The sequence below is a fragment of the Apteryx mantelli genome, chromosome 15 (assembly GCF_036417845.1).
Source record: "Apteryx mantelli isolate bAptMan1 chromosome 15, bAptMan1.hap1, whole genome shotgun sequence".
Taxonomy (NCBI): Eukaryota; Metazoa; Chordata; class Aves; order Apterygiformes; family Apterygidae; genus Apteryx; species Apteryx mantelli.
Window position 1 is genome coordinate 14,938,911 of NC_089992.1, and position 14,023 is coordinate 14,952,933.

The 14,023-nt window shown below is 38.4% G+C and overlaps 1 protein-coding gene across 1 annotated transcript in view; it reads right to left on the minus strand.

Moving 5' to 3' along the window:
* The window catches only part of MYO5A (myosin VA), a 93,784-nt gene extending 85,401 nt beyond the window's left edge, over window positions 1–8,383 (minus strand). The window contains exons 1-3 of the mRNA XM_067305795.1: window positions 8,262–8,383; window positions 3,588–3,756; window positions 1,956–2,127 (exon numbers count right to left, since the gene is read on the minus strand). Of these exons, the coding sequence (XP_067161896.1) occupies window positions 1,956–2,127; window positions 3,588–3,756; window positions 8,262–8,383 (463 nt within the window). The remainder of the gene's footprint in view (window positions 1–1,955; window positions 2,128–3,587; window positions 3,757–8,261) is intronic.
* Between the last annotated feature and the right edge of the window lie 5,640 nt (window positions 8,384–14,023).

Here is a 14,023-nt window from a genome sequence, read left to right on the forward strand (position 1 = left end):
CCATTCATAGAGATACTCAAAACTTAACTGGAAAAAGCCCTGAGCAATCTGATCTAGCTAGACCAGTTCTGAGCAGGGAGCTGGACTAAAGACCTCCAGAGGTTCCTTCTGACCTAAATTACTTTGTGCCTCTAGTCACACTCTGACTGCATGACAGGATGAGACATGACGGGATGAGACATGGGTGTGAATCACCTCCCACACCTAGGGGGAATAAGGCTGGCTATAAGCAGACGAAAGCAAAATCTGATCACGTCCCCCCTGGTCTGGACACTACTGTGAGCAGGCCTGGAGAGTAGGTGCACTCTGCTGGGCATCCACAGATTAGGAATCGCCAGACTGAGCAAAAGGTGGTGGGTTATTAATGCCTGCAGTCTGCTCATCACCCCATGTTTAACATGCTGGTTGCCTTCACTCTCCATATCCATCACCATAGGTGGAGCTACAACAGCGACCTGAACGGGGAAAAATCTGATTCTTGGCATGCTCTGTATGCAGACCAGGACAGGACAGGACATGGCTTTCAGCAACAAAACACAAATTCTTACTTCAGATATCTGCAACCATGATTAGCTGATATCTGTCAGGGGCCATCTTGCAACATGATGAGTTCCTCAGCCTCATGACAGTCTAATCTAGATTTTGCAAAGCAGTGCAAAGTGCAATGAAATTATAAGCAGTAAGTCTAATAGCTAAGTCTAATACATGATGACATCAGGAAGGCTAGGTACACTCTGGGATGCCATATCAAGAACTGGGACTGTCCTACAAAAGTCTGACTAGAGACAATCTAAATTGAAAAAGTTAAAATTGTATATTTAAAAAGAAATCTTGAAGCATGTTTTCTGTTGGTATTAACTGGGCTACAAGGAGTACAGAAAAATAATTTGACTACAAGCAACGGGAGAATGTGTCTTCGTCTTAATCAGACAATTACGAGAAGGAAATTTTCAATATCTGTTTCCCATCATCATATTTTGTTTTATTTTTACTCAGCTTATAATGTAAAAAATCCACCAATGAGTAAAAGTTTGTTTCTTATGCACTAGCACAATGTCCAAAGTACAGATAAACCAAAGGAATATTTAAAGATTAACAAAGATTATGTATATTGAAAGGTTATATAAAGTTAACTATGTATTTTGACTAAACACTAAGATAAAAAAAATACACACATACACACAAAGAAAAGCCCAGAAGCATGAAATCTAAATTTTAAGCCTAAACTGTCTCACCATGTTTCTTTAAAATAAACCACTCAGCTGCAATTTTTTAACTGTGATGAAATGATCAGTAAAGTAATATCCTCCCATTTTGACCAACTGAAAATATCACAGGCAATTATAGTTTTGCGTAGCCTCTACTGCTAGTTAAATGGCATTTTTAAAAACAGCATTGTTCATAATTGTGAATGGACAAGCCCTGCCTCATACACTATTGTATATTCGCTCCTATAGTTCTACTGAATGGAAAACACAAAAAGTAAAATAAACTGGTATCTTCTGTACAGAGATACAGGAGTTCAGTACAGAGGTAGGTAATCATAGGTGGGAAGTAATAAATCCATCAAACAGACAGGCTGAGCTCCTACATTTGCACCATGTGAAGCTCTCCTCCAGCCAACGCTCAGCTGAGCATGCTGAAGGGGCCAACCATCAGCAAGGAATCCCACCAGCAAGCTAAGATTGATGAATACCCATTTTATAAGCAGAGTTCTTTGGGAAGCTAGAGGACATAAAGCAAAGTCACTTTTCCCTGAACCGTAATACTTTCAAGTCTATTCAATGCAGGTAATAACCACAAACACAGGGCCTTTCACAAGAATACCCCAATATGCCCTGTCATTAAAATACTTTAAGTTAAAAGCACACATACCAATAATCAACTTTTTTCCCCCCCATCTATGGCATTCTCTGTAAAGATTATACTCTATGGTATAAAAAGACAGTACTTACCACAATAGGTATAAATTAGTTTAGAGTCTATAAATCGAACTTTGAGGTTGTGCAAAACAGCAGGTTCATGGAGATAACTCAGTGCTGTGAGGTCATTTTCGCCAACAAGTATGTCAGGGTTTCGCAAGGGAGGCAGTTCCTTGGTCTTCGGATCTAGGCAATATTCTAAGTCCTGAAAAATAAATGGAAACACATGTTGAAAGAACTGGGGGTTTTTAGGTTTTCTCATTCAGTCCCTCCGACCATTCTTCCCCAGCAAAATATTCCCAAGTTACAAAAACACAGTACAGCATTTAAATTAACAAGTGCTTTGACTTAGCACTGCTTTCTCAAAAAATGTCATTAAAATTTTCCCCCAAAGGATTTTTTTATACACAACATGCAACCATAAAGGGATATCATCTTGCTAAAAATATTATTTAAACAAATCTCTTGCTTTTGCTACCAAAAATTATTCTTAAATAAACTGAAATATGTTATATCATAAATCTATTTTTTCATGTTATTTTCTTCTTGAGCAAAACATAAAGTCCCGTCAATTTACAGTCAGCTTCATACGCAGAAGATACGAGAATGTTGCCAGAACACTAAGAAGAACACACAAAATGAAAAAAATGCATAAAATGAAAATTTATGCATCTATAAATTTATCTCTACTGTAGACGTTTTGCTTGCGTATGTCCACAGACCTAACAATACTTCAATTTAGCTGACATTTTCTTGTCCCAACACAATATGATTTAACAGCCAAACATCCCTGTTCTACTAGATGTAATATCCAAGTGTGTAACACCACCATTTTTCTTGGAACGTGTGGGAGGAAAATTAATCTTGTCAGATTATAAAGGCTGTACTCAGCTTGCGCTATAAGGGACATGACAGACTCAAAGACTAAAATTATTCAAGTAAAAATATTTTATTTAGAAAGCATTTCTATATATAATCTGTTAATTTCTATTTCATTACTACGTATACCATTATATAAAAGCAGGATCTAAGCTGCTCACTGGTAAGAAGAATTAAAAAAAAAAAAAAAAAGTGACCTACTGCAGTATATCTTTATTTTCCATCTATGAAGATCTGAGCGATCACCATCATTACATATTGAAATGAAAAAAAATATTTCTATGACATAAAAAAAATAATAGGCCTTCACTATAAGGATGTGAGATTTTTTGTAGAGACGTCATCATTTCTTTATATAGTATATAATATCATTTTCAGAATACTCTTAATCCTTGCCCCATTTTATCTTTACTAATCTTCTGACGGTTATGCTTGACTTAAAAGTCACAGTTCTTTTTCTGCAACACTACTGTCCTAGGAGCCCACTGGAATATCAAACTAGGGTTACAGCTTTAACAGCATAAACAGAAAAAGATGATCCAACTAAACATGAGGAGCAGATGGATAAAAGCAATAAAGAATAGTACTTTTAAAAATCAGATAAAATGGATTTTTGCAAACAAACAGAAAAATTTGTCACACACACAAAAATACTACTCAGTCTGTGGGCAAGAATAATTGCACTTACATAAATACAGAGATATTTTGACAACACAGCTTTCTGTGTTAGATACACCAGGCTCCTGCCAAGAGCAAGAACAGCTTGCAAATAACATGTAGACCTACCTTGCCCTCTTCAAGTCGAAGCTGGAGAACTTTATCTCCAGGTTTATAATCTTTGAGAAGTTCTGCTGACTTCCAGACCTCCTCTGGATCAGGGATCCAAACCCTGGCATACTGCAATATGAAGACAATAGCAAAAGGTAAGTGACTTCTTGTTGCAATATAGTTAAATCTTCAATATATATGACACCAAAACCTTTTCTTTAAAATACATATTTTTGTAACAGTCAAACCTTTAAGCAAGAGAGAAAATTTATTAGAATGTCTGAGGTGAATAAGTTGCTCTACTGATTGATAAAAGCCTACCTATGAGCTTAATTTTATTTCCTATTCCAAAAGAAATAGGCATTTCACCTGCAAAATAATGTTCCAAGATACACATTCAGTGCTGAAAATCTAGAAAGAAAAATATCCGTGTTTTCAGGGAGATCAAAAATCTGGCTACGAAAAAATTTTAATTAAAGTGACTCTTCTGAGACTTACCCTATCTGAGTAGGTTCTAACTGCATTTGCAATACATAAAAAAAAATGTTGCCATGTAATGTCAAGAGAACACTTAGGTACATCTGTGTCAGTTCAGACAAAGCTACCTGATCTCAAGTATTGAAAGCTCTTTCTTTCATATTTGCAAAATATAGGGGAAGTTTAGAAAGGATTATCTCCAGAATGCCAAAATAAAAAACTGGAAAGATCTCATTTAAAAGGTCTCCAAATAATAGAAAAGAAAAATCTAGAAGTCCAGTTAATGACCATTTTCATCCAAACCAAGGGCACGGGCTTGATCTCTGTGTTTAGGAAGCACTACATGTGTGCCAAACTCAAGAGATTGCCTGGCTGTCTTCTCCAATGTAAAGTCATGGAAATGTCGTGAGGAAGAAGGAAGGCTCACATGGATGGCTTCCTTCTGGGCTGAACTGCCTGAACTATCCCTAATGATAGTGTTGAGATAAAACTCTTGAACACCAAAGGGAAAAAAAAACACCCAAAAGTAAATTAAAAAAGCTAATTTTTCTATTTTTAGATTTTAAAACATTCACGAGGAAAAAAACAGTTTTTGTGCTTCAAGTCAGGTACTCTTTGGACCAGTGACCCACAAGACTCTTCCTTAGCTCCAGATGATGCATGATCATATAAAGCTGCCACATGCCACTGATCCGCTGCTGTTGATTCCATGTTCATATTTCCAATTCTGCATGGCACGTAGTGGCTCAGAGAGCAGAGGAAAATGTGGAGTATGCAAAGCCCCGGGGCATGTATGATGGAAAGAACTGCCCTACGCCATGCAACAGCTTTCGTTGCTCATATTAACAACTTTTTCTTTTTCTTAATGGCAGAAAGGGACATTATGAGTATTTACCCTAGTCACAGGTGTTGGTACAGGTCTAGTAATTTCACCCACTAATTACAAAATGCAAGTTTGATAAAGTAGTTGAGCTGGAAGTAAAGATATATCCAAACACAAGGAATAAACTGCATTTCTTAATAAAACATTCCAGTGATTTAATTACCTCAAATCATTAAAACATCATTCCTCTTTAATTTGAATTCCAGTATTCAGCACCAGGATCAGCGTCCACTAAATTAAGGAACCTCATGTAAACTGTTTTTCTCTTCCTGTGCACATGTACAAACTGTTGGGTATCTCCTACCATATTTCTTTAGCATTTTCTTGACTGATGGCAGTAACTTTAAAGCAATTAGACTATTTAGGGCAAGTACTTTCCTTTCGGATCAAAGCACAGATGCCGGTGGCTCTCCCCAGGAAGGCGGGAGCGCAAGGAGCGGAGCCGTGGACGCCACCCACTCCGTGCGCCGGTGGCCAGGCAGCATCCGTCTTGGCTGAGAGTGGCTGCCAGGCCGGACACCCCGCGCACCGGCAGCCGCACAGCGCCTCCGGGCGACTTGTAACCTACCCCAGGCACTTCACAAAAGACGAAAAGCGGCAACTGCAGTGTGGGCAAGGAGCAAACAGGAGAGATCAACCACCTCACCCACACCTGACGCCTCTGAAATAGCGGGATATATATTGAATGAAACACCCTCCGGATTGTAAGCAGCAGATCATACCCCATATTACAGAGGAGGGCAAATAAACCTGGCCCTGCCAGGGTGACTTGGAGAGAGAAACGCCCTCCTGATCCTAAATCTGACAACGAATTTAACCTGGAGCATTTGCACAAGCCTGCTGCACAAAGGCAATAATGTCCCTAAGCTTTGGAAAAATGACACAGTATAAGCTACACTGCACTAAAAAACTCTTTTTAAAAACACAGAAGAATTTGGGATAGTATTTTCCTTTCCATCACCAACTCCAAAGAGCCAATAATCACTACCCAAGTCTCTTCAAACCACGATAACAGAATTACAGATTTAAAAACTGTGACTGGCTCTAGCCTACCCTGAAATGCATTCAAATATTTCCAAAAGAATTCACATCCACAGTCAGCTCCAAAAACAGGAAAATTCAGGGTTGCCAGAGACCTGAGATGGACTCACTTTCTGCAAGGTTACTAAGGCTTTGGGAAGTTTCTTTTAAAAGAAGGACACTTTCTAACTGATAGGCAACTGTATTGTCAAATAGCACTTTTTTTCCCCTCTCAAAATAAACTATGATGCACTTAACAAAAGAAAAATAAAGACAAAGACGACGGTGCCCAACAGGAGAAAGCAGCAAAGAACTATACCGTGCGGAAGCCCACGAGAGCCTGAGCGTAGGAAGCAGCAGCGGCACAGGGAGCAGAAGCAGCCGCAGCAGCTCCCGAGAGGTCCTGTAACACCCAGGCACGGAGACTAATACTCTGAGCAAAAAAAAGCTTCCATTACAAGTCACTGGATGGGCTTCAATTTAACACCTGCTTCTTAAAATCCCAAATACCATCTTGCTTTGTTTTCTAAAACGCTTATAATCAACAGAGGAAACTATCACAAGAAAACATAAGAAATTTCAGAGATTTCAGCAGGGAGTTTACTTCAGGTATTTGGGGAGTCTGGCATGTATCTTTAGTTTTCCTATTGTTTAGTGACTAAAGAAGCAACTTCCCTGGAGAAGAGGGGAGAAATTCGTATATACATACCCATACTTTCAGCCAGACAACCCCACTAATATGAACCTAACAAAAGTTTCTGTATTTGGTCTTATCAGCATGACAACATGCAGGAGGGGTAAGTCCCACCACTGATGCCAGGGGAGCAGGACTAGGCCAGCCCACTGGAACAACAGAGAAAATATACATAAAAACAAAAATAAAACACACTAAATGACCAAAAATGTTTCTTTTTATTTGACCCACAAAAACACCAGTAATGGTAAATCCCCCTATTCTGACATCAACTGCTGCAATTCATCCCAATTCACCCCCAACAATGTATAAAGAACCTGCCACAGATTAATAAATAAGGTCTCTAAAATACTTTAAATGGTTCTGAATATTGAAATGTTTGTTAACAGCATGAAAAGGTTATTTATCATTTTAAAACAAAAGCAGTCACACAAGACATGAAGTGGGAGCTAAGTGGCTACGGGAACCAGACTCTTTTGGATCTTCATACAGTTCAGCTGCATTAGGGCAGACACACAATCACACTTTACTCATAAAAGCAATTTTTGTAATCCAAAACAGATATACTACATGTTTTCAAAAACAGAAGGAATAGTCATATTTTTAAGTGAGTGAAGCCAGATATCATGGCTATCTCATGTTAAAAGAATCAATTAAAAGTGTATGCAAACTTACATAGTTACTTATACTGCTGCATGTATGTGCAAATATGTACACATGAAAACAGCTCTTGAGTAATGCTAGGCAAAGGCTATGGCATTTTTAATACATTAAAGCTTCTGAACTGATGCTCCTGCAGCTTTTGGAGAGCACTGAGCTTGTCCCACACCCATTGCCTTTGCAAACAGAACAGTTGCTTGGTTTTATAGGTGCCATTGCAAAACATCCTCAAACACGAATCCCAATAAAAAAGGGCAGAGATTCAGCCTTAGGGCAAAAGCAGCTGCTCTTTTCCTTGTCTCTAAGGAGGAGGCTAGAACCCCGAACAGAGAGGAGGCCGCCTTCGCTGCTCTCCCTCGAGCTGATGGTACGTGCTCCTCTTCCACAGGCCTGAGCTGAGCTGCCCGGGGTGCAAGGCGGGAGCAGAGGGGGAGCGTATGCTTCACCAGCCAGTGGGCCATGCCATCTGGAGGCCTCCATCCAGAGCCCTTTTGAAACAAGGTGTGTATAGACAAGCTATTCACAGAGATGCTGGAACTGCTCTCCTTAACTCTCTCTAAACCTAATTTTCTAGGCGGCAAACTCCATTCACTTACATTTTAAAAAGTCACTTGAGAGTTTTGTTTTCTTAACTTGGAGATTAAAGTTGACAAAGAGGTCCAGAGGGAAATGAAAAATAATACTTTGATGAAAAAAAATCTTCCGCTTTTGCCAGATTAGTAAATTCAAGTAGTTATTTCTACTCTTCTGATAAAACTTAGTTCATCATTTTTCTTACGTGCCTAAAACAAGTCAGTCAGTCATCTCATTTTAATGGGCTCTCAAAGGACAGCATGCACAGAGATCTAGTCCAGACTATTCTGGTGCAAAATACAATTAATTCACATAACATGTTTAGTCCATAAGCAAACAATAAAAGTTCAGTATTCTTGAGGCCTTGATCAAATCGGTAACCAACCTTCCTATCACTGGTCCTGAGACACTGGCAGGAGGCAAGGATGGAGTGAAAGGTCTGTGAGGTCCTTTTGCAGTATGCCTTGACTCACACTCCAGCAACGATGTGAAGATGGTTCCTGCCATTCCTACGCTCTAAATACAAACCATCTAAAAACATTATGTGCATGGGTAGCTGGATATATAAAGAATAGCACAGAAAAGATACAACCCTTTTGGGTACAATGATAGCACAGTGTTGGCCTTTATGTATAGAATCAAGGTTATTCTTTTAGCCAACATCCAGAGAAGTGCTCAGCTAAGATTTGTGTGGATTTTTACCCTTCAGTAAAATCAAGAAAAAGGACGCATCCTTTCTAATGCATCCAGAAGTGACTGGAAATGCAACTTAATGATAAAATAAAGCTGAAAATACATTTTGGCTGACCAGACTTCATTAAACACCTGTTGGACTGTGCACAGAACATGGAGTTAGCAAAATCATGTGTTTTATTCTTATTTTTGCCACTAATTCTCTTTGTTGGCTCAGTTAAGTCAACAATTCCCTAACCAATGTGCCTAACTGATAAAATAGGGATAAGAACAATGGTGACAGACATGAAAAGCAGTAGATTTTATGTTGATTACATTGCTTAGAAGGACACCAAAGAAAATAACAACCAAACCATAAATAAATAAAAAACTGTCCCCTAAAAATCTTGATTCTGAACCTATACAGTGTGTATTTACTTCACTTACTGGTAAGCAAATAGAAGTTTCTCCAAGCTATATGGCAATGACTAACACACCACTGAAATCAGTATCCACAAACTGTTTCAAAATAACTGGAAAGTATTTGTCAAAGCACAGCATATGATGGCAGAGAAAACTGTGTATTTGGTCATACAACTTAATCACCTAATCTTACCCAACTTATTTTTGTATAACATGTTCTGTCTCAACAAATGCTGAAGCTTTCTTTTCTTTTTTCTTTTCTTCTTATTAACCTGTTTCTAACTACTTCAATGACAAACTTCTTGTTTCTCTTAGGGTTTTCTTGAAAGACAAGACTTCGGATTGCCTTCTCATTGCAAGACAGGAAACAACCAAATAGGTCCCCCAAATACAACCTCTTCTGGAGGAAACCTGACAAGCGTTTACCAGCACACAGCACCACCGCTTCACCAGAGGAGAGAAACGCTCCGGCTGGCTTGCAGCTGCCCGGGAGAGTCAGAGCAGGGCTGCAATTACACAAGCTGGAAAGTATCCAGGGCATCAAATTAACATTTCTAACTCTGGCAAAAAAACTACAGCATTTTCAATTATCCTGCTTTAATATCTCATTTGAAATATTTTAAACTCCGGCTGAGTGCCAGTAGCCGAGTTCAAGACAGCAGCTCCTGGCTGATGTTTTTGTTTCTCCAAACTCAAGTTTGCTCTTTCCCTTTCAAAGAGGGGAGTTAGTGCGATCACTGGAGTTTCAGTATTTAATGCAAGCATTACTGCATAGCCAAAAAGGGGTTTTAATATTACACCTTCCCCTTATTTCAGGTATATTCTAAGCCTACCATGTGGGCACCCCATCAACTAGGCTAATTTAAGCATAGCCAAAGCAATGACTGCAAGAACCTTTCAAGAATAAAAAGGAAGTACAAAATAAATGAAAAGATAAAATTATCAGAAGCAAAAATTACCTGAAATGTGCCTGGAATTACTTCAAACTTCACAAAACATTTTGCTTCCCATAACTGGGAGGTTTCTGAAGAACAGTGTACATGATTAATTTACAAGAGCTTAAATCAACAGCTTTCGCCTTTGATATATTGCAGCCGTTAAAGCACTCCCACCACCTCCATCTAGACAGCTCCTGAACTCCTGAAAAGCTTATGCCATATACGTGAACCAATTCTCTCTACCAAGTAAAAGGAGAAAAATAATGAAATAAAGGCTTAAAAATTCACTTTCATTGCTTCCACTATAAAATATCTGATGTTTCTGCGCCTGGTCTTTCTTACTGCTCCCCAGATGATTATGCCAGCCCTAAGAATGTATTTTATACAATGACAAGCAACTTTCATTTCTGTAATAAATATGCTTTTATTTGAGCTTTAGTAGATTCATGTATAATGCTACCGTTCTTAATACAGAAGTGCAGGATTACTTTTTGGGTACATACCCTCCTCACCACTCCCTGAAACGTAAGAATGATCATGAATCATCTGAAAAATGAAAGACTCAGAAAACAACTCTTCAACATGTGCCGTTGCAATTCATACAGCAATGTATATAAAAGTAATGGAGGCCAATAAAAATTTAGCAGGGCAGCTGGGAAATTAGGTGCAGAAGACGTGGTTTGGTCACTTAGATTATTTAAGTACTGCTGTTTCTCCAGTAAAATCTCTGAAGGGAGATTTTCAACCGATAAATCACTGTCAATACTGGAGAACGGAAGAAAAGACTGAAACACAAACATGGGGAATAAAACGTATGGGATGACATTAATCTATCTACTAATATTTAGCTTCAAAAGGACTAACAGATCATCAGCTACCAAGCAATACTTGGAATAGCGGTCTTGAACCGCTGTATATGCAAGGTATTTACAATGCCAGATTTTGATATTTAGGGAGTTAAGAGCTTCTTGCCTTTTCTTATTTCATGGTTTAAGATGACTCCCTCTAGCCCACTTTCCAAAATTAGGCTGGATTGACATCACAGAATCTTGCTTCTTTCAAATTTGGCAACCCTTTCTATATTATGGCCCTGTTTTAAAAGCCATAAAATAAAGCTGGGCTTTCATACAAAGTCTGTTTATCTATGAAAAAAAGAATCTATAGAAGTTTGCTTTTAGCCCTGTACTATTCACAATTCTCAGGCTGAGAAACCATATTTAAATTAAAATGAAAGTGTGTTCTAGCAAGTATACGTGCTGATGCACATACAAACCTATAGAAACTACAAAACTACAGAATAATTCCAAAATAAGTAAACAGGACATCACAATAAAGGTACAGTTGCAGAATCAAAATAGTGCACTCAGGAGCCCATGTCTTTTCTCCTTTCCACTTGTTTTTTAGACAAAGGATTCCATGTAAAACCCCATAAATACACATATTTCCAAACTTATTCAAATGAATCTATTTGCAGAACTTTTTTTTAAAACTAAAAAATCAAAATTCTGCCAGAAACTGGGGGTGCTCAGATTGGTACCTTTGTGTTAATCTATCAGACACATCTGAAAACAGAATGCATATCACATCTCTCCCAGTGCTTTATGTTTGTTTTCTCAGCTAAATCTGCAGTTTCCCATCTTTAACATTTCTGATGGGATATTGTTTCTCTCATCATAGGACTTAACAGAAAGCACTGTAAAGGTAAAGACAAAAGAGGAGGAATGCTTTCAAATATTGTCGTAGCAGGGAAGTTAGCAGGCCAGTCTCCTCCAGGCTACACAAAGAAAAGTTTTCTCATGTAAAAAAGGTAGCAGCACTGTAAAACACAAGTTCTGTTAATTTTAAGTGGCAAACATTGCATAGCAGTTTCTAAGTACATGATCCAAGCCAGTATGAAATAGGCACCTTTAATTTATTCAGTTGAAACTGTACATTTTCTACTGCCTACAGAAGGGAAAGAGAAAGCAGAAAGTGGCTTGCCATAGAAACTGGGTTACTACAGACAGCTGAGTCTTCCACATGACACAACTTCACAGATATTAAAGTCATCCTAAGAGCACTAAGCTGTAGCTTTTCACCTCCAACATGATTGCTACCTAGACTTAAATCCCTGCCAGAGAAAAAGAATGGTAAAAAGAACAGGTGGGAGGAATAAGATGGTCCTCATTACCAGCACTGAGTCACTTCAGAACATGCCACCTTGTTGATTTAGCAGAATTAAATCAGATTTTCATGCTATCTTTTACATAATCAGTTGATGTTAAAACCCATTGCTCTACAGGTTCTAGTGTGAACATGTCTGACCTTAGTGACCTAGTGACCTTACAGCAGGAAACAAAATCATCACTGGCAGAAAGAATGGAAACACTTAGTTTCTCTCTTGGGAAATACCCTACTTTAGTATGTTTATTATTCATCCCTTCTTATTTACTAACATATAAAATGAAGTTTATGACAACATTAAAATAAGACTAAAATACGATAAGCTTTTAGAGACATTGAATTATGTATCAGCCTTGTAAAAAGAGAAGGAAATTTTGGCCTAAAATGGCACTGTAATTGTAATAAAAATTACAGCAAGAACTCTATTGAAATTGTGCCTGATTATGGTCATTGAATTTACTGCTCTCAGTAATAGTTCAATGCAAATTTTTAACCACTAGAAGAAAAAAGACTGTTGACAGGGGAGATAACAGTAAGATTTACTGAAGCAAAGACAGTGAATCAAATTTTAGTTAAATTTTGTTACCATTCATGGCATCACAAACTTGCCAATAGTGTCACTTTTGCTTTATGTTTTGGTACTAGTTTGGCTCCCTTGAACTTGACTTTGGTATCCACTTAATGATTTTGTCGTTTCTCTGTGAGTATGTTTCTGGCTCACCACTGATGACTTCTTCGCGTCCTAAGCACCGGGGTAAGAGTGGAGGAGGCAACTCGAGGACAAGCAGCATCCGGCCCTTGCGGCGGCTGCTGGACGCCTGCTGCGCACCCACAGCTGAGAGGTCACAAGACTGTAACTTACTTCAAACTAAGTAAAAAGAGATCAGTTGCTCCGAGAAATCTTCCAGGAACTAAGACACTGGGTTCAGAATGAATATATAAGGCTCACAGATGAGACAGTCTGGTATCAGGAGGAAAACAGAAGTAATGAAATGCTTAAGAACAGCTTCATTTTGAAGCTTGATTTCTTGCCTAGACTCTCTCCAAGCCTCAGCAGAGTGATGTAAAGAAAACGTCATCTCCAATCACACAGAAGCATGGAATCACTGTCCTTTACTCAAGAAATGGTAACTTGGGCTGCTAAAGGCAATAACTAATGATCTCCGTATGACGACTACACAGGAGCTCATGGCAGAAAAAAGGACAGGGAGAAGTTTTTGTTTTCCCTGGTGTCTCAGAAAGCTGGGTGTATTACCAGAATTTCATATAATAAGAAAATATAATAAGAAATTGCAGTATTCTCTCATACCTCATGATTTCATCTTGGATCACGTGGAAGAAATCAGCAGACTAAAATAATTATCTATCAAATGAGACCATATGACTCACGAAGCTTCTCTTCTGAGATATTAACCTCGTGAAGTACTAATTGACATTGCTCACAGACAGGAGTTAGAAATCCAAGAGGCGCAGCACTCACATCAGGAGTCAAAGAGTTTTCTACCTCTGTTGCGTAATCAGAATTACTGCAGGAGGAGATATAACTATTTGGCTAGCTTAACAGCTCTTCTGATATGCACTGAAAGAGTTCATAGAATGTTCTACATCCTAAAAAAACAGAAATAAAAAAGGAATTCAATGCGTAAAAGCTGTCCCTAGTTTCTCAACAAGATCTACCTACACATGTGAACTTGCACTACTTTTAGTTTAGCAAAGATGACTTATTTATTTACAGACAGCCTCCAAAATCAGTCTTTCAGGTGTTAATCATGAAATATTTATGATAGGCCCTTGCCCCTCCCTCTTTCAAGAATGACCTTATTTTTGGGTGGAATAAAGGAAAGTTTGTTACTGTCTGGATCAAAGATATACTGTCAATTTTGACAGCACCAGCTAAAGCAGCGCATCAACTAATGAAATTCAAAACCCAAATTCAACCAAAATCACTCAG